Raw genomic sequence first — 25,195 nt, forward strand, 5'->3', positions numbered from 1 at the left:
AGAACCTTGATGTAGGCAAATATCCATTACTTGTGTCCATTATTTTAAAATAAAATACCAGAGAGAGAAGGTAATTGTCATCCCTAATGAGGGCAAGTGGAAAAAAACACTTTATTGCACAAATGGAAAGGTTTTAACATAGTGATAAGAATAGAAGTGATTCATTTTCTCAATCTCTGAGACAGCAGTGAGTACATTTTGAAGAACTGCAGATCCAAGATAAGAGTGAAAGCACCATTTTTCTGGCCCATCAGATAAAGCAGTCATTTACTATGCCCATTTTTACATTTTATAGGATACAACAAATGCGCCAAATTCGTATACTAAAATAAAATAAATAAATGTAAAGCAAAAAAAATGGGTAGACTATGTATGCGTGTGAACCCAATTCAGTCTTTTTTTATACATCTTTTGCACATCTCCAACCATAGGAAAATAAAGCATGTTTTTATATCGCATACACCTCAGGTATCTGATTTCTTTTAAAGGCACAATATGTAAGATTTTTGGATTCAAATATCCAAAAACCAATAGAACAATGTTATATATTTTGTTGACTTGTGTACATACATTATCCCAAATGTTTTCAAGAATTTTCAAGTCAAGAATTTTCAAATCCAGAGAAATAAGCAATTTTAACCAGGACATGAACCGTGTCCTGGCGCCTATCAATGGCATCATACCTGTGTTACCCTCGATTCCACAGAACCATGAAAACACCAAAGACGCATTCATATACTGTATTGTGTGTTTTATTAGATAGCTGAGCAGCTGTTTGAATAAATTCATTGATCTCTATGAATCTCTATGAACTTCTCCATCTACAGGTCTTCAAAAATGTTGCATAAGTGATAAATGTTCATTCTTTTCCATAATGTAAAGATACAAATTAAACTTTCATATTTTTTAGATTCATTGCACACCAACTGAAATATTTCAGGTCTTTTATTGTTTTAATACTGATGATTTTGGCATACAGCTCATTAAAACTTATCTAAAAAAATTAGCATATTTCATCTGACCAATAAAAGAAAAGTGTTTTTAATACAAAAAAAGTCAACATTCAAATAATTATGTTTAGTTATGCACTCAATACTTGGTCGGGAATCCTTTTGCAGAAATGACTGCTTCAGTGCGGCGTGGCATGGAGGAGATCAGCCTGTGGCACTGCTGAGGTGTTATGGAGGCCCACGATACTTCGATAGCGGCCTTAAGCTCATCCAGAGTGTTGGGTCTTGCGTCTCTCAGGTTTCTCTTCACAATATCCCACAGATTCTCTTTGGGGTTCAGGTCAGGAGAGTTGGCAGGCCTATTGAGCACAGTAATACCATGGTCAGTAAACCATTTACCAGTGGTTTTGGCACTGTGAGCTGGTGCCAGGTCGTGCTGAAAAACGAAATCTTCATCTCCATAAAGCTTTTCAGCAGCTGGAAGCATGAAGTGCTCCAAAATCTCCTGATAGCTAGCTGCATTGATCCTGCCCTTGATAAAACACAGTGGACCAGCACCAGCAGCTGACATGGCACCCCAGACCATCACTGACTGTGGGTACTTGACACGGGACTTCAGGCATTTTGGCATTTCCTTCTCCCCAGTCTTCCTCGAGACTCTGGCACCTTGATTTCCGAATGACATGCAAAATTTGCTTTCATCCAAAAAAAGTACTTTGGACCACTAAGCAAAAGTCCAGTCCTGCTTCTCTGTAGCCCCAAAGTGGCTTGACCTGGGGTATGCGGCACCTGTAGCCCATTTCCTGCACACGCCTGTGCACGGTGGCTCTGGATGTTTCTACTCCAGACTCAGTCCACTGCTTCCGCAGGTCCCCCAAGGTCTGGAATCGGTCCTTCTCCACAATCTTCCTCAGGCTCTGGTCACCTCTTCTCGTTGTGCAGCGTTTTTTGCCATTTTTTTCCTTCCCACAGACTTCCCACTGAGGTGCCTTGATACAGCACTCTGGGAACAGCCTATTCGTTCAGAAATGTCTTTCTGTGTTTTACCCTCTCGCTTGAGGGTGTCAATGATGGCCTTCTGGACAGGGTCGGGTCGGCAGTCTTACCCATGATTGCATAAGACTGAACCACAGCTGCAGCTACAAACGTTCCTGTGGATCCTGCAGCCAACCTCGAGTCAGGGGGGAGGGGAAGAGAGGATACACCGCTCTACAGTCATTTGAAAGTGATTGCAGTGCCAGTTTTGGCCACAATCACCAAAACTGGTACTGCAATCACTATCCCCTCTCCTCCCCCAATTCTATGAGAGGAAAACAAAACGTCTCAGGTTACGTATGTAACCCTAGTTCCCTGAGGGAACGAGACGCTGCGTCGAAACGCTGTGAGAACGCCTCTGCGTTAATGCGTCGTGAAGCGCCTGTAGAACCATTCCATCGGAAAAAAGATCGATCGTCGCCGACGTGATGACGTCGCCGACGTGATGACGTCATCAACCGGAGACTATAAAAGGTCCGCGAACACAAACAGGAACTAGCTTCTGATAAAGCCTGAAGTAAGTGATCACGGACACGCCGGGAGTATGGCAGAGCGACGCAGCGTCTCGTTCCCTCAGGGAACTAGGGTTACATACGTAACCTGAGACGTTCCCTTTCGGGGAACTCGAGCTGCGTCGAAACGCTGTGAGAACGCTTATACCCACATCGCCATAGGACCAAGTGTCTCGTATGTGTGAAGCCGAAGCGCACACGGTTACGAGAGTACCTGTGCCCCAACTGTAGATGCCAGGTCTAGTTCATAGAACCTGACGAAAGTTAAAGGAGACGACCATCCGGCCGCGTTTACAAATATCGTGGAGGGACGCCCCCGACAAAAGTGCTTAAGAAGCAGCCATACCCCTGGTTGAATGCGTCCGGACAGCCAGTGGAGACTGCTGCCCGGCCGCCTCATAAGCAAGTGAGATGGCCTCGACCACTCACTTGCTCATCCTCTGCTTAGATACTGGGGCCCCTTCTTAGGGGGCCCGAAACAGACAAACAGCTGATCAGTTTTCCTCCACAGGGCAGCTCTGTGGACATAGTATCTAGTGCTCTAACAGGGCACAGCAGATTAATCTTCCTGGTCTGACGTCGTGAGAGGAGGAGGACAGAATGCTTGAAGAGTAATGGGGCCCCGTGGGCTCGTAGGAACCTTGGGGACATAACCCGGCCTGGGATGAGAAAACCCCGGCGCAAACTCTAGACATGAGTGCATAACAGGCCTCAACCTTAAAGTGCCACGGAGGAAACGTGTAATCAGAGGGTGTCTTCCCAAGACACTCCACCCAAAGGGACGTGGACGGCACCCAAGGCCGCCACGTACGCCTCTATTGTGGAGGGGGTCAACCCTGCCGAGAACCTCGCCTGCAGAAACTCCAGCACTGTACCAACCGGGCAGTTAACTGGGTCCCACTGGCGTTCTCTGCACCATGCTGAGAAAAGTTTCCCTTTCAGAGCGTACAGTTTCCTCGTGGACGGAGCTCTGGAGTGAAGGATGGTCTCTATGACCTCGGCCGAGAGACCTTCCTCTATGGGCCTAGCCCCCTCAGAGGCCAGGCCCACAGTTTCCACATCTCTGGGCGTGGGTGCAGGAATCTCCCGCCCGCCTGAGAGAGTAGATCCCTCCTGGTCGGAATCTCCATCGGAGAGCCTTCCAGGAAAGATATCAGGTCCGAAAACCATACTCGGGTCGGCCAGTACGGAGCCACTAGGAGTACCTGGGCCCCGTCCCGGCGTACCCTCTCCAGAACTCCTGGAAGCAAGACAATCGGGGGGAAGGCGTACAGAGGTAGCCTCGGCCACCCCTGTACCATGGCATCCACCCCAGCGGGGCTGGATGGGTCAGAGAAACTACTGCGGGCAGTGAGAACTCTCCGCCGAAGCAAATAGCTCCCATATACCTTCCATAGGAGCTCCACCACTTCTGGGCGGAGTCTCCATTCCCCGGGCCTCGGCCCCTGCCTCGACAGGCTGTCTGCTTCCTGATTCAGGACCCCCGGGATATATACTGCTCTGACTGACAGCAATTTCCCTTGGGCCCACAGGAGGATCCGATGTGCCAATTGTCCAACGGACGGGACCTCAGACCCCCCTGGTGATTTATATAGACGACCACCGATGTGTTGTCTGCACATGGTGGCCCCTTGAGGTTGGGCAGGAACTGTTTCAATGCAAGAAACACTGCGAGCATCTCTAGCCGATTTACGTGCCAGTGCCGCTGATGTTCCTGCCATAGACCCTGGGATGAGCGACCACTCATGGTCGCCCCCCCAGCCCGTGAGAGAGGCATCTGTCGTTAGCGTTACGCGACGAACATGAGCCCCCAACACGGGACCCTGAGCGGGTTTTTCCACATGACCAGAGCACGTAGGCATCGCCGCGTGACTTTGATCGTGCGGAGCGGATTTCCCCTCGGGGAGAACCCTTTTGTTTTGAGCCACCACTGCAGTGGCCTCATGTACAGTAGGCCAAAAGATATCACGTTGGACGCTGCTGCCATGAGACCTAACAGTTTCTGGAACCGTTTCACAGTGACGGCTCGGCCTAGCTTCTGTTCTTTGGCGGCTGCCAGGATCGATGCTATGCGTGTTGGCGATAATTGCGCCCGCATAATTACCGAGTCCCAGTTCACACCTAGAAAAGTGGTTCTCTGAGCCGGAGAAAGCACACTCTTCTTGGCGTTCAGCCTCAACCCCAGCTTCGACATATGGGCGAGAACAGCATCTCGATGCTGAACCGCCATCTGCTCTGTATTCGCTAGAATCAGCCAGTCGTCGATATAGTTCAGTATGCGGATGCCCTGTAGACGCAGCGGCGCCAGAGCTGCATCCACACACTTGGTGAACGTGCGGGGTGACAGTGCTAGACCGAAGGGAAGTACACGATATTGGTATGCCTCTCCCCCGAAGGCAAACCTCAGGAACTTCCTGTGATGTGGAAGGATGGAGACATGAAAATACGCATCTTTGAGGTCTATGGTGACAAACCAATCCTCCGATTTGACCTGCGCTACAATCTGTCTGAGTGTAAGCATCTTGAATTTGAGCTTGGTCACCGAGCGATTCAATAGCCGCAGATCTAATATCGGGCGTAAGCCCCCATCCTTCTTCGGCACGATGAAGTAACGGCTATAAAAGCCAGACTCCCTGCTGGGAGGGGGAACCCTCTCTATAGCCCCTTTTTGCAGGAGTGTCTCTACTTCCTCTGCCATTACCAGAGCCTGCTCCGGGCCCACCTCTGTAGGTAGGACACCGCAGAAAGGAGGTGGCCGACTTCTGAACTGAATGGCGTACCCCTTTTCTATTATCTGCAGGACCCACTGAGATATATTCGATAGACGTTTCCACTCGTCTAGAAAATCTACTAAGGGAACCAGCCTCTCGAGGCTGGCCTCTGGTGTATTTTGAGCAACAAGCACAGTGCCCTGAAGCGGCGGACCGGCAGGGAACGACTGACTTGACTGCTCGGGAGCCCCCCGAAGGGGGAGCGGACCACCCTCGAGTGGCCCGCGGGGACCGTCTGCGCCCCGGCATTGCGGCGGGGTTGGCAGCGCGGCCCCCAGAGGGCGCTGCAGGACAACGGGTACCGTAGGCAGAGGTAAACACCGTTTCCCTTCGGAGGGGACTACCCTCAGCGTCCTTTTGTTTCCCCTGCCCTCCGAGGAGGGGGCGGACCACCCTCAGGTGGCCCGCGGAGACCCTCTGCGCCCCGACATTGCGGCGGGGTTGGCAGCGCGGCCCCTTGAGGGTACCGAAGGAAGACGGGTACCGTATGCTGAGGTAAGCACCGTCTTCCCACGGAGGGGAAACGAAGGGAACCAGCCTCTCGAGGCTGGCCTCTGGTGTAATTTGAGCAGCGAGTGCAGTGCCCTGAAACGGCGAACCGGCAGGGAACACCTGACCTGACTGCTCGCATGCCCTCCGAGGAGGGGGCGGACCACCCTCAGGTGGCCCGCGGAGACCCTCTGCGCCCTGACATTGCGGCGGGGTTAGCAGCGCGGCCCCCTGTGGGCACCGAAGGAAGACGGGTACCGTGTGCTGAGGTAAGCACCGATTTCCTTCGGAGGGGAAATGCCAGGGACGATGCAGCTGAAGGCGAGAGATAGCTCGCAAGCGTCTCTTCGATCTTCGGCATCGCCCCATAACCATAGTGTCTCAGCCCAAATATATTACTATATGCAGATGTATGTGGGCTGAACACTCTATATGATACCGCTTGTTTCCTCCATGACCTAGACACCTCGGTGTGCAGGTCAGGGAAGAATGGCAGGACGTTGATGCTTTGCACGAGAGGGCAGGAATCGCTCATCTAATTTCGTTCTCTCTGATTTCGATGGGATTCAGATATTTCAGCCAGCCAGTCATTTCTTATTTTTATATTTAACCTGGCCACAGCTCTCGTGAGAACCTCAACTCACTAGCGGGTGACTGAAGTGGCGAGTCTTCAGTCGCGATGCTCTCAACGTCCACCTCCTCAGAGCTGGATAGTTGGAGCACCGGTGCCCCGCCCAGGGAGGAAGAGACCGCAGAGCGGGCTTCCAAACCCCGAGACGAGACACTGGACGATACAGGTGAGGGCTGAGATAAGGCCGGGCCCGTCTCAAACCCCTCTGTAAAGTCCACTTTTTTTTTTTTTTTTTTCACTCGCAGGGGACTGAAGTGGCGAATCTTCAGTCGCGATGCTCTCAACGTCCACCTCCTCGGAGCTGGATAGTTGGAGCACCGGCGGCTCTCTCGGGGGGGAAGAAACCGCAATGCGTGCTTCCAAGCCCCGAGAAGAACCGCTGGATGGAGCAGGTGAGGGCAGAGATAAGGCAGTGCCCGTCTCAAACCCCTCTGCAACATCCAATTGTGAACCCCACGACTGCAGCCTCCGCTCTGCCTCGGCAGCAGCGGGACCAGAGCCGCGGGGAACACGAGCCGAGGCACCCTCCTCGAAGAGTGCCCGGCGGGAGCGCAGCGTTCTCAGTGGCATACGCTCACAGTGCTCGCAAGCAGCCCCCTCGAGGGCTGCCTGGGCATGCTGCGCTCCCAAGCATGCAACACAGAGAAGATGTGTGTCCCTGCCCGTGATGTAGCGTGGGCAGGGAGGAACACACTTTCTGAAATTGCTGCTTTCACTCGCCATTTCTATCTATTTTATTTTCTCTTTTTTTCTGTTAATATATGAAATATTTAACAAAAGGGTGGAAAATCTCTGATAATAGACAGACAAAAACACCAAATAGACAGACAGGTTCACACAGATCGCTTACTGAAGGCACAGAAGCTAGTTCCTGTTTGTGTTCGCGGACCTTTTATAGTCTCCGGTTGATGACGTCATCACGTCGGCGACGTCATCACGTCGGCGACGATCGATCTTTTTTCCGATGGAATGGTTCTACAGGCGCTTCACGACGCATTAACGCAGAGGCGTTCTCACAGCGTTTCGACGCAGCTCGAGTTCCCCGAAAGGGAAATATGCTTAGGCAACATGCACAAAAGCCCTGCTGCTCCTCACGACACATTGATTTGTTAAGACACTAAGAGTCTTAGTGAGAAACAGAGGTGAACTGTGTAGTAATGAATTGTGGAGTTAGACCATTAAACAGGTTTTCTGTGTTCCAGATTTCTAGGCGGGGCTAAAACGGTGGCTTGATGAAACACTGGAGCCTCTGAGCATGGCCACGCCCCCTTTTGTCAAGGACGCACTGGAGCCACTGAGGAACACTTATACTTTTTTTAAACCTCGTTTTCATGATTTTCCGCAAGTAACATTTTTTACCATGCCAAATATCGATCTAGCTTACTGCAGTGTGCATCGAGTGTCTCATAGTAGCCAACGAGTGACCTCACAGAGTAGCATTATATACCTTTCAACACACTCAAAAATGATATGATAAATTACCACACGCATAAGTGGGAGAAGCGGAAGTGGCCATCTGCGGCATAAAAAAAGTTCAGTGAAATCAAGTTGTGACCAAGCTGCACCTTTGTTTTGAATAAGCGACCTCTAGCGACTAAAAATTACATGGCTTTAAGGGTACATATACAGTAAAATTGGATGGTTTCTCTGAACAGCGGTGGCTTTCTGAAATGAGAGGTCATGACATGATTGTGTACTGTCTTATGATGTTGTCGGAGTAATTCACAATATAGTTTGAATTAAAACTAGCATGTTTTTGTCCATGCAAATATGTGAGCATGTTAAAATGTTGCTATTTTCTATTCATGTGAATCTTTAAATAAGCATGCCATTTCTATTTGTTTGTTCTTTTGTCAAACTTTGGCATTAATTCAATGCAAACACTTAGGATACTCATGAAGTTTGGACATTTAGCAAACAAACTGAGCATTTCTGTCGAAATGTGACATTTTTAGCTGGTATTTAATGTCATGCTGATATTGTTTATATAGATGCTCATCGCTCAAGAACATTATTTATGTTGCTGACAAGTTCATTGGCCAAATTAAAAGTAAATGACTTTTACATTTACACATTTGGCACACACTTTAATTCAAAGCAGCTTACATTGCATTCAAGGTACATTTTATTAGTTCTACTTTCCATGCTTTACTGTTTTGAGCTTCAGGAAGGCAAACAAATACACATCTATATAAATTAAGGTCATGTTGCTTTATAGAAAATGTTTAATTTTTTTATTGTGTGCTGCTTGGTTGTGACCAAATATAGAATGTACAGTACGTGTTGACATTCCTTAAAGGTGTGATTCCATGTTTTTTTTTTTATAGGCTTGGTTGTGTTTATGAGGTGCAGTATAACATGTCTTAATACTTTCTTATATTTTACCTATATTTCACACCGCTGTCTCCACTGTCCTTTGAATGGCTCGTTTGTTTCCTTCTTCTATGAAGCTCATCCCTCCCAAAAAACGCAATGGTCTTAGATTGTCTTAGACCCTTTTCAAAGACTGTGATGATATGTTCCCTCAGTTATCAACATTGCAATTTTAGTCAAGTTATTTTTCCTTGAAAAGTTGTAGAAACTCTATTGACTCTTTTGGTATTGGAGCAAATGGAAATACAAAGGTGATATTTGCTGTCCTCTCAGGGTCCACAGAGTTGAAACACAGTCGCAAAAGTCATACATAGTGTTTGCAAATATATTTAAATGGAGTTGCTGATGCAGGGCTTGTTGCTGCTCTGTTCTTTAAGCTTTGTTAATGATTTCCAGGGATGTCAAAAAACTGTTTGGCCAAGGACTTGTTGCAATTGAAGGACAATAAGATAAGCAGCTGGTGACTGAACCAACAACCAGTCTGAGATGTCCACGTAAAACCAAAATAACAAAACATGTCCATGTGGCAAAATAAACAACAGTGTAAACCATCATAAACAGCAGTTACATTTAACAATATAGGATTTTAAACATTCAAATCTGCTTATTCAATAAGAAAATAGGAAAAAGTGTGTTGTTTTCAAAAAGGTTTGAAATATACTTTGGTGTATAATAGGGACTGAGTCATATTTCTTCACCCTGTCATGGACAAGATGAGACAACCCCTGTTGGGCAATAGCTGGTGTCCAGTTACATATGAATAAGAGACAGGGATTTATCCACAGTTTGAAAATGTTCATGTTGGCTTTGTCATAGTAATAGAGTTGCAATTTGGCCTTTGTTTGGTAATAGTCAAAGAAAAACAAAGAAAACTTGTATCAACACAAGGGCATTTTATCATTATTTCCGAGGGAATCTGATATTTCAGTATCTCTGGATGTGAAGTAAAAGTATATATTACAAGACAAGGGGGTGGTTAAGAGGACCAGGAGGTACTTAGTTAAACCGTACACAAAGCCCATATTTAAAAGTTTTTCTCCTGAGGCAATATGGCTATTGTCCCAGAAATCGACATTTTACAACCTGAACGCGTCACTAATGAGTCTGTTTCATGCTAAATTCTTGACTAATAAAAAAGTGGATTCCTTATGCATTGAAATAACATTTGAGACCTCCCCTGAACTAGCTGCACTAACAGTACGCATGATATTTACGTTTTCATTTGAGCTTTTTCATGTATACATTTGGGTTAATTTGATATTGAATATGATTGCTAAGGATTGTTTCTATGTACTTCAGGGCATGCAATTACAAATGGGTCTTCTAACTTGGGCTATAATTAGCATGTTCACATGAGTGAACATTGCATGCTTGTATGTTACAGTTAGTGGAAAACAAAACAAAAATATCAAGGTGCAAGCTTGCATCAAAACTACATGATACGTGCAGTTCTACTTCCTTTTTTTGACGGAAATATCCTGCACTGTGGTTTTGTCAACCTAGAGTTAAAAAACAAAACAGGAAACGGGTCACGTTCCTATTAAGCTTTGGTAATTTAGATGTATAATCAGTACAGATAAAATTGAATTGTATTATCAGACCATGGGGAAATACTGCTAATACTGTTTTGTTATTGTATTACTCCATCACATGGTCTTTCTGTGATATTTGCTTTGAATTCTTCCAAATTTGAGGCACCAAAGACCCCCTCTGTCATGCATGTAGCTGCACATATGGAACAAGTCAAAGTTTCCATGTGTAGGCTAGGGGTAGAGCTGACCCAGCAGCAGTTATGAAGTGGAAAACCAGAGGCAAAGTTTGGAAAGGAAGTAAATGACCTCATAAATCCACAGTATGCCTGTTCATGTCTCTCATCAGACTGTACCTGTTCCATCTTTATAGTGGTCGGGATATAAGCAACCTCGTTTTCGTTCTTATCCTCAAATTAGTCAGATTAAACATCCCCCCCCCCCTTCTCAACAGTCAGTAATAAGCTATAACTTGTGGCATGCTAACTTTTTTAAAAGCATGTCTAGACATAAAATTGAACCACAGGGTTCAGTAAACATTCAAGCTTTACAAGTCTGTCATTGAACTTTTACAATTACAGATTTGCATCTGTCATGTCTCTTTGGGAAATTTACAGCAGTTAAAAATAATTTAATTATTTTACATAGTTTTTGATCCACTTATGGAAACAAGTAGGGCCTACTAGTCCCTTTTAAAATAAAATTGCAAACATATACTTCACACGATCAAAAACAGAAGAACTTCCAAGAAAACGATGGAAGAGAACACCACAATTGTGTTTGTTTGCTAGCTAAATTATAATGGAGAGAAAATCAGAAAAAATCCAGAAAAAAATACGCCTATTCAACAAATGCATTTTCGTGTATCCCTCAAAGTATAATTTATAACAATAGATTTAAAACACTAGTTTGAAGTAAAATAAAAATACAATAGGCTACCTTTTTGTTCAAATATGTAAACTCACCGTTAGTGACCTGTTCGCCTCCAATCCAGCAGATGGCAGTAACGCAAACGTATAACCGACTGTTCACATACTGCATGTTTCTAGTTCCGGAGTTGGCACTTGGCACCATCAATCATAGCAACGAAAACACGGACTTATTTTCACAATGGCAAGTACATTTGACCATTTATGGTTGATAATATGTGTCCATATTTGAAAACACGTGTTTGTTAACTTGTCATTGTCTCGGTTAAGGTTTTTGTGGGCTTAACGGACACTGAATAACGTTACAGGGCGTTGTCATTTACTAGATGGCATTTAAAGTAGCAATCTACTGCTCGAGTCAATAAAAAAAACAAAACAAAAAACAACAATGGCAAAATATGTTCCCCTTATTCCAAATGACATTAGATACTAAACAATCACATACAGCTGGTTTATTGTTATTTTAGCTTTTTAATCAATGAAGCGTTTGTTTTGCAGGCTGAGGTGGATGAGACGATGAAAAGGCTCCAGAATCAAAAAGGAGTTCAAGGAATCATCATTGTTAATGCAGAAGGTAGTTGGAAAATATAAAAATGTTGCAGCTGGTATTACATTTTTTTTTTGTTTGGTTGTCATGTGCTTGTGATGCAGCATGGAACTGATAAAACAAACAGATCTTTGTTGTTGTATCTGCAGTTTTCCCTATGTGCTCTCTTTTAATAGGCATCCCCATTAAAAGCACCCTTGACAATGCAAGCACAGTTCAGTATGCTGGCAATATCCACCAGTTGCTCATGAAAGCTCGGGGAATAGTGAGGGACATCGACCCTCAGAATGATCTCACATTTCTTCGAATTCGATCAAAGAAGAATGAAGTCATGATTGCCCCAGGTAAAAGATGTACACCTATGTAGAGCTGCAGCTATCAATTCTTTTTGTAATCGATGAATCTAGCACTTAATCAATCGATTAATCGGAAAATAATTACTTTTTTCTTTATTAAAGAGCAATACTAAATATATGAGAAAATAAGATGGGTATATTAAAATTAACATCTAATTTGTTGTCTTTTTAGAGAAATTAAGTGTTGTTGCTGAAATTGCATAACTGTGAAACTATTTTAACGCATACAATTACCATATTGTATTAAATCAAAATATATTTCAAATTACTTTAAAAGGTAAACAAAGTTCAATCTAAAACTAAACCTGCAACCTATAAACCAAAATAATAGTAATATAAATAACAACAATTCCTAAACATTATATTTATATTGTGCAACTTAACTTTCATGTTTCAGCCTCAGCTCAGGCATGACATAAGTCTTTACTGTTTTCTGAAAGCTTTGTGCCTTTTGTAAGAAGCAAAAAATATTGTACAGGGTAACTTGATAAGAACTAGAGATGCGCGCAGTACCACCGCTTAGGACTGGGACGGTTACCGTATTACCGCAATACCGCGGTCACGTGATGCCTACCTGAGATCGTCACCGCCATCACCGTAAAAAAACAACAACAACAACAACAACAAAAAGGTTTATATTCCAGCCTTCATATTTTTTTGCTAGAAAAACCAGCATGTTCACTTTATCATAATTTTTTTTTTAATAAAAATATATAATTTACTATAGGCTACTCTGTATTTTATCTCTTTACATAAATATATTTTCTACTACATTTTGTTATTTTACTAACCCGAATAAGGACTCATCCGTGCTAGTTTGCACGTGAGGGGAAAAATTTGCTTGCTTCTACTTAGGGATGCAGCGATACCATTTTTCCAGAACCGATCCGTCCGATCCGATATTAAAAATGTTGAGTTATCGGTCGATACCGATACTAAACCGATCCGATACCAATGCAGTTTTGTCTATGTAGAATTTCTAAGCCTTAGTGTGTAGAATTGAATAAATTAGATTAGTGAATAATACAGCAGCAAAAGTTATAAAATCACGAGTGCACAATAATTGTATAAAATCTAAACATTTAGTTGGGAAAAAATAAAGGAAACCACAAAAGTGAATAACTGTAGCTGTAAATCTGGTAAAATATGTTACACAAAATATATTCATGAAAAACAAGTAAATATATTTATAGAAATAGGGCCAGGGGTGAAGCACAAAGCTTTTACAAGGGAAATACATTTGCAGATGTTACATCGCAGCCATGAAAACAGGCTCTGGATTCATACCGAATGAGAGAAGGAGGCTGAGCCCAATTTAAGATTTGCCAGCTTTTTAATTCTGTTTTGCAATCTGGTCATCCGATATTTCGATTTCCGTGAATTTTAACAATAGGCCTAACTTTAGTCCATTTTATCCCACGGGACATCTTGTTTCTTTTTCCAAATCTTCACTCGCGGCGCACTCATTTTGCAGGGAATTATAAACGTTTCTTCCTTTCATTTGCTTTCGTTTTTGTCTATTATAACCGTTCACATCTTTTACTGTGGTAAAGTAGAAAAACATTGTTAAGCGCGACGTTATCGTCACAGATCAACTACACTGAAGTAGTAGTAGTAGTAGTATTTGGTGAAATTTAGTTGTAATATATTTTTGCACCACTAGAGACCGCTAGAGCACTCCCAGACATTTGTAATATCCACAAGAAGAAGTCATAACCAGCTTAGTTTCTAACCAAGGGGGTAATCTAGCGCTCGGAAAGCGTTCCACCCCTAGGGGCGGCCATTGCTAACCAAGCCATCACCTGCTGTTAGCATCCCATTGACTCCCATTCATTTTTGAGTCACTTTGACAGTGAATAACTTTACATCTGAGATGTTTAAAGACTCCATTTGTCCATTGTTTATTTCTAAAGAAACACGACAATGTATAAAAGGCTCCGTTACCTTGTATCTTACACTATCGCCCCGCAGAAGCTGTTTTTGTAAAAATAGGCTAACGATTGCGTCATAACCAACGCGACCCTGTCGCACAGTTGAGAAATTACCGTATAGACCTGAGGAGACACTCGCAGGCAATCTTTTACTGTCTATGAGACAGTCGGGGGAACATGGAGACATGTCCTGGAGACTAGTCTGATAAAGTCAAGGGGGAAGAATGGGGAGAAGCCCATAGTGAGCCAAAAGCAACGGGAGAAAATATTTAAACAACGTGATTCAGATTTCACTTTCCACATCTACTAGAAGACCTACAGCTGTCAGACAGGAGGCTCACGTCACATCTACGTCGTCAAGCTCAGTCTGAGCCTGCGCAGTTCTCTCAGCCATCAGGAAGTGAGTGCCCCTAGGTTGACTTCATTCTTTCGCCGTTGACGTCAATGGGAACGCTCCGTCCATTTCTTTTACTGTCTATGTTTCTAACATGAAGCGCGCAAAGAAAAGTACAGCGTGGGAGCACTTTAAAATTGAGTGACCGGGCTAAATGCAAGTATTGCAATGCAGAGCTTACCGCATTTTTCAGGCTATAAGTCGCTCCGGAGTATGAGTCGCATCAGTCAGAAAATGCGTCATGAAGAGGAAAATAACATACGTCGCACTGGACTATAAGTCGCATTAGGGCAGAAGCAGAGCGGGAGCCGAGCGCGCTGTGCATAACGGAGCAGAAGAAAGAAAGTTGGAAGTGAGAAACTTGTGAGGGACTAGCGAAAAGCAGAGGTTACTTTAACTGCGGACAGAAAGCAAGATGGCCAGAGCTGAAGGAACGAGTCCACAGATGCTTGAACTCTCTGCCGGGAGAGGCTCAGCCGCGCGAGTCAAACGCTGTGTGAATCATTCTCGGCCGCATATTTTACTACATGCCCTAATCATGCAGCCGCCCTCGCGGCCACTCGCATTGCTCGTGAACTGGAGCGCATCTCAACCTAATTTAACGACATTCACAGCGTAGGCCTCACAGACATGAAATATATCTTAAGAAAGCTTGAAATGTCTTTTAACAATTTAAAACGAAAAGAAATAGGCTACTCTCTGATTAGGTAATCCATGATGTGCATTTCTCTCTATAGGTGCGTTCACTACGGAGATGGCGGTCGTCAAATTAATAAACTAAAAATAATAACCCTGACGTACACTATGGTTAACCGAGTATTAACCGCTAAGGGCCTCGGTTAACGGTTAATGAAAAACTTGAAAACGTGCAGCCATAGCTATAAGCATGATTAAAGTGTGATATTTAAATTACAAAAATCAATGAAAGCACGCAGCTCTGAAAGCACGAGCGTTGCTCATCACAAACACACACACATTACAGCTTCTGATGTTTGTTGCGCCTTGTGTTGAGAACCTTTTAATGGTGTATTTCGAAGATATTGTCAAGTATATATAAAGTCTCATTAAAGATTTCATACGAACTGTGCCCTGTTCTGAACTAAACTACCAGTGTAAAAACTCCCTTTATTTATATTCCCAAAATGAGAGAAATCACTGCTTATTCTGAATTTTTAAGCTTAGTCTTAAGAGAAATGAACTAGTTCTTTGAAAAACAGCTGTGACCTTTGACACATGTCTAGTCTTCATGCATGCTGTATTATTGAGTATGATTTTACTAATAATAAACGTGCGTTTGCAAAAGTATTCAATGAGACCTTTTATTTTTATATATATATATATATATATATATATATATATATATATATATATATATATAATATATCTTCATTACCTAGAGAAATGATCATAGAATATTCAAAAAGTAGTCAAAACGCAGAACATCTGATAGAACGGTTGTTTGTTTTACTTTCAGATATCATTCTAATATGCTGATTTGATTTTTTATTTTTTTTTGTGGAACTTGTGATTCTTTTTTTCAGGATTCACTGATGAATAAAAAATTAAAAAGATCTGCATGTATTCCAAATAAAAAATGTTTCTAACAATATAAATCGTTACTATCACCTTTTTATTAATATAACACATCCTTGCTGAATAAAATTTTTCGATTAAAAAAAAATAGCTTTTGAACTGTAGTGTATACTATTACAAAAGATCAATATTTGAAAAAACATTTTTTGTTTGTTTGTTTCATCAAAGAATCCTGAAAAAAAGTAACCATTTCCAACATTGAAAATAAATCATCATCATTAAAATGAAGGATCATGTGACACTGAAGACTGGAGAAATGATGCTGAAAATTCAGCTTTGCATCACAAAAATAAATAATATTTTAAAGTATATTAAAATGGATTTTTCTCTCTCTATTTACATTTTTTTTTAATCAAATAAACACAGGCTTGATGAACACTTCTTTCAAAAACATATACATAGTAATGTTTAAAGATTAAATTAATGATTAATGATTAAAATCCTAAAAAGATGTTAAGACTATTTCCTATTGTTTTTATTGAAGAATCTCTAGAATTGTGGTTAATTTATTTACTCTTGGCAAAAAATGTATATCAAACAGAAAAGTTTTGTTCAAATAGCTTAACATTCTGGCTTCATAAACCATAACTCAAACACATTTTTTACATTTAAAAAAAACAAAGTGTATTAATGCCATTTTTTTCCCTGAGCAAGCAATCGTTTCTAAAACAAATACCAGGACAAGTCTAAAAATGCTAAGTTGAGATCCTTTTGTAAATAAAACCTTAACACATCAGAGCTGTATATGTCACAGTATTGTATTTTTGATGCCTGTCTGCACAAAGCCAAATACGGTATACGTCTTGTATTTACCTGATATAGACTGATGGAAATGATCATCATATATTAGTAATAATGTATTTTATTCTGTTCTCTTCACAGACAAGGACTATTTCCTGATCGTCATTCAAAATCCTACAGAGTAGTCCTAAATTCTTCATAGTAATATTACCGTAGTATTTTTTTTCTAAATAATGGCCAAAAGTGTTTAACTTCTTATGTTCCAGTAAAGTCAAATTTATTTAGTAACAGTTACATTAAAGGAAGATGGTTCCATCTTATCATAAATGTTAGGTTTGTACTGATCTTGCTTAACATTCCAATAATTTGCCTTTTTTTCTGTAATTTATTGTATCATATTCTATCTTTTGCAAGTACTCCTGCTGTATCATATTCTATCTTTTGCAAGTACTCCTGCTGTTCATCTATTCTATACTCATCAACATGACACTATGACATGCTGTACTTGTTTGTGTATGCTTTAAAGGGCAATAAAACAACAATGCATTTCCTTGTATTTACTTTTTTCTATGTCTTTTCATATGAAATGGAAAGAGTGCCTTCAGTTTCCCATCATTTAAAACACAATGTTTAGATTTGATATGAATCTGATCTGTTAAATTATGTATAATGTTCAAACAAACTTTAATTACATAGATTATAAGGGGTTACTAAAGTACAATATAGTTAGAGAATGTTAATTTGCAAGGTTGGGATAAGAAACATTGTAACTATATTATTACAGGCCTATGCTTAAACTGGGTCCTGTCCCTTTAAATCCTGCTATGACATCACGAACTTTAGTACATTGTCTCGAGCTGTTTTGCTTACAGTGAGTCAGGAGCTCGAAAAGAAGAGAAGTCGACCGAGAATTCAGCATATAATAGCTCTTTTTTTTTAATACCACATTCAAGTCCAGTTATGCCATCTGACAGACCCTTCAAACAGAGACGGAGCTTTGGTAAGATGTGTTTTATTCGTGCTTTGTCAGCACAAGTGTGTTTGTTTATCAGGTTTGTTTTCGTACCTAGCCTGCTAGCAGCTTTGTGACACCGTGTTTACAATATTTCTATAAGGCTTGTGAAATGCTTTTAGAGATATTGAGAGATTAATATAAGTTTAAACGACGGCTTTTAATCAAACCTACAGAGGTCAGTTGCTATCCAGTGAGATAGCCTGGCCCAAAGGCCTCCTGTTTAAATAACAACAACAGCTTTAATCCAGTTGATTCAGCTGATTTAAAATAAATAAATAATATTATATATTTATATTTGTGTGTTGTCCTTTCCACATTTGAACTGCCATCCAGCTTTAAGAAAGATAAAACTTATCATAAAAAAAAAAAAAATTAACAGCTATAATTTTTTTTATACTGATACTAGTGCTATTGTCTGAACAGGTGATTTGAAATAAAAACAAGCAGTCCATTTATTAATATAATTGTGTTTAAAAACATTAAAGAAATGGATGGACATTACACGTGTTGGTGAAATGATGCTGTAATTTGAGCTTTTTCTCATAGTCCAGACTGTGGACAGGGTGTGGGGAGGGAGGAGCGTAAAATCCTTGCATAATCTTACTAAACATAACAAACAACATAGGTCTGCTGTTTGAAACACATCTGTAAGTGTCTGGGTCAATATGTTCTGCATACTCTCTCATATTTGTCCAGCCTTTGGGATTATGTAATTGACATAAATTACCCTGACATTAGGGATAGTTCACCCCAAAAAGGAAATTTATTTAATTAATTACTTTCTTTCATATCGTTCCAAACCCGTAAGACTTTCGTTCATCTTTGTAACGCAAATTAAGATCTTTTTGATGAAATCTGACAGCTTCATGTCTCCATTGACAGCTATGCAACTACCACTTTGATGCTTCGAAAAATTCATAAAGAGATTGTAAAATTAATCCATATGAATTGAGCGGTTTAGTCCAAATTTTCTGAAGAGACTTGATCACTTTATAAGATGAACAGAATGAATTTAGGCATTTATTCACATATTAACATTGATCAGCAGACATTAACAGAAAATCCGAGAAAGCTCAAATGTGCTGCCTAACATGCAAATGAACCTGTGTGCTGTGTAACACACAGGAATGCACGGCCTCGTTGGTTCTTGCGGAAACCCAACCGTGCTGTGTAACATGAGAATGAACCTCATTGGTTCATGCTGAAGCTCAAACATGCTATGTAACACGAGAGCGAACCTCATTGGTTCTTGCTGAAGCTCAACTGTGCTGCGTAATGTGAGAGAACATCATTGGTTCTTGCACGTCAAGTGGACCTGCATGAGCTTCTGTTTACCACAACTGATGCGCGAGTTGATGAATGTTTATGTAAATAAATGCCTAAAATCAATGTGTTAATCATATAAAGTGATTGTGTATCTTCAGACGATTTGGCATAAATTGCTCAATTTATATGGATTAGTTTTACAATCTCTTAATGAATCTTCTGAAGCTCCAAAGTGTAGTAGTCAATGAAGGGACAAAAAGCATGTTAGATTTCATCCAAAATTTCTTCATTTGTGTTCCAAAGATGAACAATATTTTTACGAGTTTGGGATTGGTAGGGTGTCAAACTGCAAGGTAACTAGTTTCCTATGCATCAGGTATGTTTATTGCCTGTTTCTGCTAAACAAGTTTTCCTAAATGCTAGTGACTGTAGTGTTTGAGGAATTGCAATTAGACTGTAAAAATGTGGTTATAAATACTGCAACTACAGGTTCCCACTGGTGGTTGCCAAATTTGACAGTACTTCGCCACTATCACAGTGCTGGAGAGAATGTGGGATGGTGGGGGACTTTGTGCATATATTTTGGGAATGCCCTAAAATACAAATGTATTGGGAGATATTCCAATGCACTCGGAATTCTTTCTACTTGAGGGGTTCCCTATCTGTTTAGTAAATCCCACTTATTTGTATTGCATATGTTGTTAATGGCAGCTAGAAAGATAATTACTGTGAACTGGATGAAGGTGCACAAACCCATATATTTATATATATTTGAGAAAATGACTGCAGACTTGCAGTTAAAAAAAATCAGACTTTTTTCGACAGAAGTGGGCACTAATTGAAAAATATTTGCTTGAAGGAAATAGAGTTAATATAGATTAATGATTGAACTACGCAGATAATGTATATGAGATATTCTTTGAAGTACTGTCATGGGCTATTTTCTTTAACTTTGGGTGGGTTTTTTTGTTGTTGGTTTTTTTTCTTTTTTTCTTCTTTTCATTTATTTACTTTGAATGATTAATATTCTATGTATATGTAACGTAACAGTGTTCTGTTTATAAGAAAAGTTTAATAAAAAAGAGTTAAAAATAAATAAAAATAAATACTGCTTACAGTCTAAATGGGCATACCAAATATTTGTTTTATTTATTTATTTTTTCTTGTTTTTCAGCTGATCGTTGCAAGGAAGTGCAGCAGATACGAGAGCAGCATCCCAATAAAATTCCAGTGAGAAACTCTTTCATTTTTGGATGTGTCATAAATGACTTAGGACTGAGTGAAGAAGACCATTATTGCTTTCAACTTTTGCATTTCAACCTAAGATTTCTTTTAAAATGCCACAATTTATTATTATACACTAGTGGTTTTCAACTACTAAGGGGGGCCCTCAATTTGAGATAAAGGCCTGGTTTCACAGACAGGGCTTAGATTAAGCCAGGATTAGGCTTTAGTTAAATTAGGACATTTAAGTAGCTTTTATAAACGTGCCTTTGAATAAAACGTTAATGGTGTGCATTTGCAAACAAAACAATGGCAGCCAGTGACATATTTTAACATCTGTCGGTACAAGTTGCTTTCAGTTAAACCAGCTCAAGAATGCCTTTTAGTGAGGGACTAACCTAAGCCTTGTCTTTGTAACCAGGTGGTTTATTATAAAATAAATGAAAATAACTCAAAATCCATATATTTCTTATTTTATTTGACCCTCTTTTGAAGAACCAGGGTCCCAGTGCTCTTGGGAAATGTGGATATATGAGAAGGCCTAATTAAAGAAGAAAAAAAGGTGTGATTCCTAAAACTGTGAAAGTCATATAAATGAAAACTCCATGGGCATTTTTATAATTAATCTAATTTATTTTTCTGGGAAAGTCTCAGATAATGTTACATTGAATATTGTTGTAAACAAATGGGGCCTTGAAGTAAAAAAAAAAAAAAAGTTTGAGAAATTCAAAAAATTTCAAGACTGTCAAAACTATATCAATTTGTCTTGTTTATTTTTTTTCTTTCTTACAGGTAATCATTGAGAGATATAAGGGGGAAAAGCAACTTCCCGTCTTGGACAAGACCAAGTTCCTGGTCCCTGACCATGTTAACATGAGTGAGCTTGTGAAGATAATCAGGTAAACACAATATCTAGAATCCAGAGCCTAATTTGTACTTATCTGACCATGTACAAGTCACTTGCTTTGAGTCCCGTGTGTTTCAGCCTCATCCGGTTTGTTTACTCGTCTGGTGGGGTTTGACGCAGGGTGGGGGAGGAGAATGCAATGGTGTGCCAATTTTGAGTATCTGCTGACCTCGTCATCCACAGGGGACTTCTGCGAAAACTTTCAAACAGTTCAAACTTGAAAACTGCTTATCAGTTGTTGCGCAAATCTACATTCTTTGTAGCGTATTATTTTCATATATCTATTGTGTTGTATTATTCTTTAGAACAAGACCCTAGTGAGCTAAACTTTCCTCTAAAGCTTACAGCTCAGTGTTGACTTCCAGGTATTTTAACACAGGCTCAGTCAGATGATCAGACCAAGAACATTTTGTTGGACCCATACTGCCTATCATACTTCATAATTCTTGGCTACGAATCATGACTTCTTTATTTATAGTTCAGACTTGAAGTAATGATTGTTATAATAAGAGTATAAAGGTGAAGCATTTCTGCTGCATTAGCATCACATTGTATGTGGCTACTAACAAAAGTATATTAAATTATATATGAAATTAATAATTAAATAAATAATATATAAAATTATGTAGCTACTAACAAAAATTATATAAAAGTTCCAGGTTCAAAATAAGTAAAAGTCAACATGATACAGAAGTTCTTTCCTTATTGTGATGTATGTCCGAGTGAAACGGCTTCTCGAACAAGAAAAAATGTAGGGCGGGATCTTATTTTTTTTCCATCTTTTTGATCCGGAGCGATTGCTATGATCTCATGTAAGTGACAGTTTCTCCCACCATCATGCCAGTAAACACGTCATTGTTGCAAGAGGGCGGGGAAGTTATTTTGATTAAAGATTACTAGGGCACGTGAATAAAAAAATAATAATGTACATGGATAAATAATTTAATAAATACCTCAATATTCCATTAAAAACGTGGCTTTAAGCTCAGTGGATAGAATTTTGTGGCGTAATATTAATTACCACACTTTTTTTTGACACCTTATTTGTTGGATTTAAAAACAGAAATGTGTAGTTTATTATTGTTCAAACTTGTGTATCACCTACTAAATTGTAAAAAAAAAAAAAAAAAAAAAACTGTTTAAATCATAAGTTATACAGTTGTTTTAGGGCTTTTATTAGACTGGGTAAACCCAGCCTGATCTGCCGATGATTTGATTTCGCCCTGCCCCTCAGTCTGGAAACCTGTACATTAATGTCTACTGCTTCTGTTACAATTTTTTGGGAACCAATCACAGACTGGCTTATCCACCTGGCAGGTTTCACAAGAAGATGGATAGAGAAGTAATGGGTCATTGCCCGTTGATCACGCCTCTGGTGGTCTGATTGGTTGAAGGACTGTCCAATTGCATACAGAGTCATTTGAATCATGCTCTTTTATCACGCCTCGTGTGCAGTAAAAATACAGAGCAGACTCCCCAGACCAATGTTCAATCTTAAAGGTGCACTATGCAACTTTCCGTCCACTGGAGGGCGCCTATTCAAAACAAATGCGTAGTTTGATGACGCAAAGTTTGAGCGCAGCATCTTGGGACATGTGGTCTTCACCTCACAGCCGGTGGAAAATAGGACTCGGGCAGAAATCACGTTTATGTATGCGGTTATTAACGTTACTGTAGTGTAAAGCAGAGCAGGACCGAGTGTTGTGGAGCTCAGCGCGGCTGCTGGAGCGATTTTTTTTTTTTTAAACAAATACCCGCCTCGAGAACACCGGGACTTTTATTATGACGGGACACAGTTGCCGGGCACCTGCACTGACCGCTCTTCCGGTTATGATTATGAGGTAATGCAGCTCTGTTTATCATATCAGATACATTTGTGTTGAAAATGATGTTATGACGTTACTCTGTGCGTTCACCTTTTCACACTGGTAAGAGTAAAGCGCTCCTGCCAAATAAAACCTGAAACCGAGGGTAGCGCAGATATGACGCGATTGACAGGCGACTTCCTCAGACGCTATGCTGACACTTCCCGGTCCTTAGTTAAAATAGCAATTTTCTCACAATTTACAAATAGTTGGAAACATTTGGAATATTGTAATTACTCAACTGAACAAAATATATAACACCGGCCTAGTGGTTTTTGGATATTTTACTGCAAAAATACTACATAAATTGAGCTTGGTCTGGAGATAGCCAGACATGGTTTTTATGGTAATGAAATAAATATATGAAAATAGGATACACAAAGTACATTTTTCTAAGGGGCGATCTTACAAAAGCGAGAACGTATAAAAGCTTCAGTAAACACTACTAAAATCAGGCTACCATACATATTGCTTACACCTTGTGGCTGTACTATTGTATTTTAACTTATACATATTAGCCTCATTCATTTTCATTGCATTGTGTGTGTTTTTTAAGAAAAGGAGGAACAAGTGGAATTAGATTTTTGTGGTAATCAATAGAATGCCACAGATGCTGTGGATTGAGCTTTACTTGTACGGCACCCAGAAAATCCCTTAAATTTGACTTGAATGTGCATGTTTTTGTCATTATGCTCTTTTACAGGCGTAGACTGCAGCTCAACCCCACCCAGGCCTTTTTCCTTCTTGTCAATCAGCACAGCATGGTCAGTGTGTCCACCCCCATTTCTGAGATCTACGAACAAGAGCGAGATGAAGATGGCTTCCTCTACATGGTTTACGCCTCCCAGGAGACCTTTGGTTGCTAAGCAGGCCACTCGACCTTTGAGAGAGGGGTAGCAGAGGGAGGGAGAGACGGTCAACAGGAAGCAGGCTCACCCAAATGTCCCCTTTCTTTCGCTCTCCATCATCGCTGCTCCTCCCTTGCTGGTATGAAACAAAATAAAACCGTTGATTCTTATCTATGTGACACTACAGTGCAAACCACAGCACTACTGTAAACACTATTCTGACCCCATTTTAAACATAGTTGTTTTCCTTTATAAGCTCAGCGTAGGTATTACACTGTTTATACTTTGTATTTGGCCCTAGTAGCTTTTTTTCCCTTGCATTTTATTACTTTTAGGCCATTATGTCAAATAATTATTAGTAACACATGTTGCTGTAAATAGGTGAGAGTGTGTGTGTTTTTTTCTTTGTTTTAGGATTAATTTGCTTTTTCTGTCTGTTTGCTTGTAGTAATTGTCTGTAGTAGTTACCAGACCTTAGTGGTGCTGGTGTAAGATTGCAAAATCTTACTTCAGAATTAAGTGCTTATTTAAACCAAGTGATTAATCAAGACGCAGCATAATTCTCATCAAATTTCCTCTCAGACCCAAAACAAAACTGTTAGGAGACCAATGGCTCCCAAGGTGTAATTATAAAAATGATTTATTGAACTATTTCTGAAGCCTTTATGAGCCGATGTTTATTTCTGGGCTCCTGTGTAAAAATAACTCATCATTCACTCATTGTAGAATAAAGTCACATTGATCTGTACTGTACACGTGTGAGCCAGAAGAACATCTTTTGGCATACAGTATTCTGCAGTCAGCCTCACATAATCTTTAGTAGATACGAATAAAATGCTTTTTTTGCACAATTAAAACATCTAAGAGGACAACTTATTAGAAGTTCAACAATTATAGCACATCATTATATTCTCCTTTATTCTTGTTTTTTTCCCTCCTGTCACCATACGAGCTGTATGCCTTCTGTTAAAACTCAAATGAAGGGATCGTGATGCCCTAGTTTGCATGTTTTTTTCTCAACCTTTTTTATATTGATTTATGCTATAGATTTGTTAATTATTTCAGCTTTATTTAAAGCAAAAAAAAAACTGACTTTTTAGATGTTTTGAAACCAAAAAAACAACTGAAATATGTATATGTATGTTTGAAATGTTTGAAAAACAAGTGTGTGTATAAATCATTGTACGAAATGATTATGATGTGTTATGTTTTTAATTTCTAGACATGTAAGCACTGATGATATATTGTCCAGTACCTTATGTGAAACTAGGAACAAAAAACATTGGATA

The 25,195-nt window shown here is 40.4% G+C and overlaps 2 protein-coding genes across 2 annotated transcripts; both read left to right on the forward strand.

Moving 5' to 3' along the window:
- Window positions 1-11,289: 11,289 nt before the first annotated feature.
- On the forward strand, window positions 11,290-17,201 carry dynlrb1 (dynein, light chain, roadblock-type 1). Its single transcript, XM_067431899.1, has 4 exons — window positions 11,290-11,403; window positions 11,718-11,793; window positions 11,943-12,110; window positions 16,923-17,201. Exons 1-4 carry the CDS (start codon window positions 11,401-11,403, stop codon window positions 16,964-16,966), a joined length of 291 nt encoding a protein of 96 aa, XP_067288000.1. The 5' UTR covers window positions 11,290-11,400; the 3' UTR covers window positions 16,967-17,201.
- Window positions 17,202-17,621: 420 nt separating this feature from the next.
- On the forward strand, window positions 17,622-25,100 carry map1lc3a (microtubule-associated protein 1 light chain 3 alpha). Its single transcript, XM_067431096.1, has 4 exons — window positions 17,622-17,781; window positions 20,237-20,292; window positions 21,079-21,185; window positions 23,762-25,100. The coding sequence occupies exons 1-4, from the start codon at window positions 17,742-17,744 to the stop codon at window positions 23,922-23,924; spliced, it is 366 nt and encodes a 121-aa protein (XP_067287197.1). The 5' UTR covers window positions 17,622-17,741; the 3' UTR covers window positions 23,925-25,100.
- The last annotated feature ends 95 nt before the right edge of the window (window positions 25,101-25,195 follow it).

The sequence above is a fragment of the Pseudorasbora parva genome, chromosome 22 (genome assembly GCF_024679245.1).
Source record: "Pseudorasbora parva isolate DD20220531a chromosome 22, ASM2467924v1, whole genome shotgun sequence".
Lineage (NCBI taxonomy): Eukaryota > Metazoa > Chordata > Actinopteri > Cypriniformes > Gobionidae > Pseudorasbora > Pseudorasbora parva.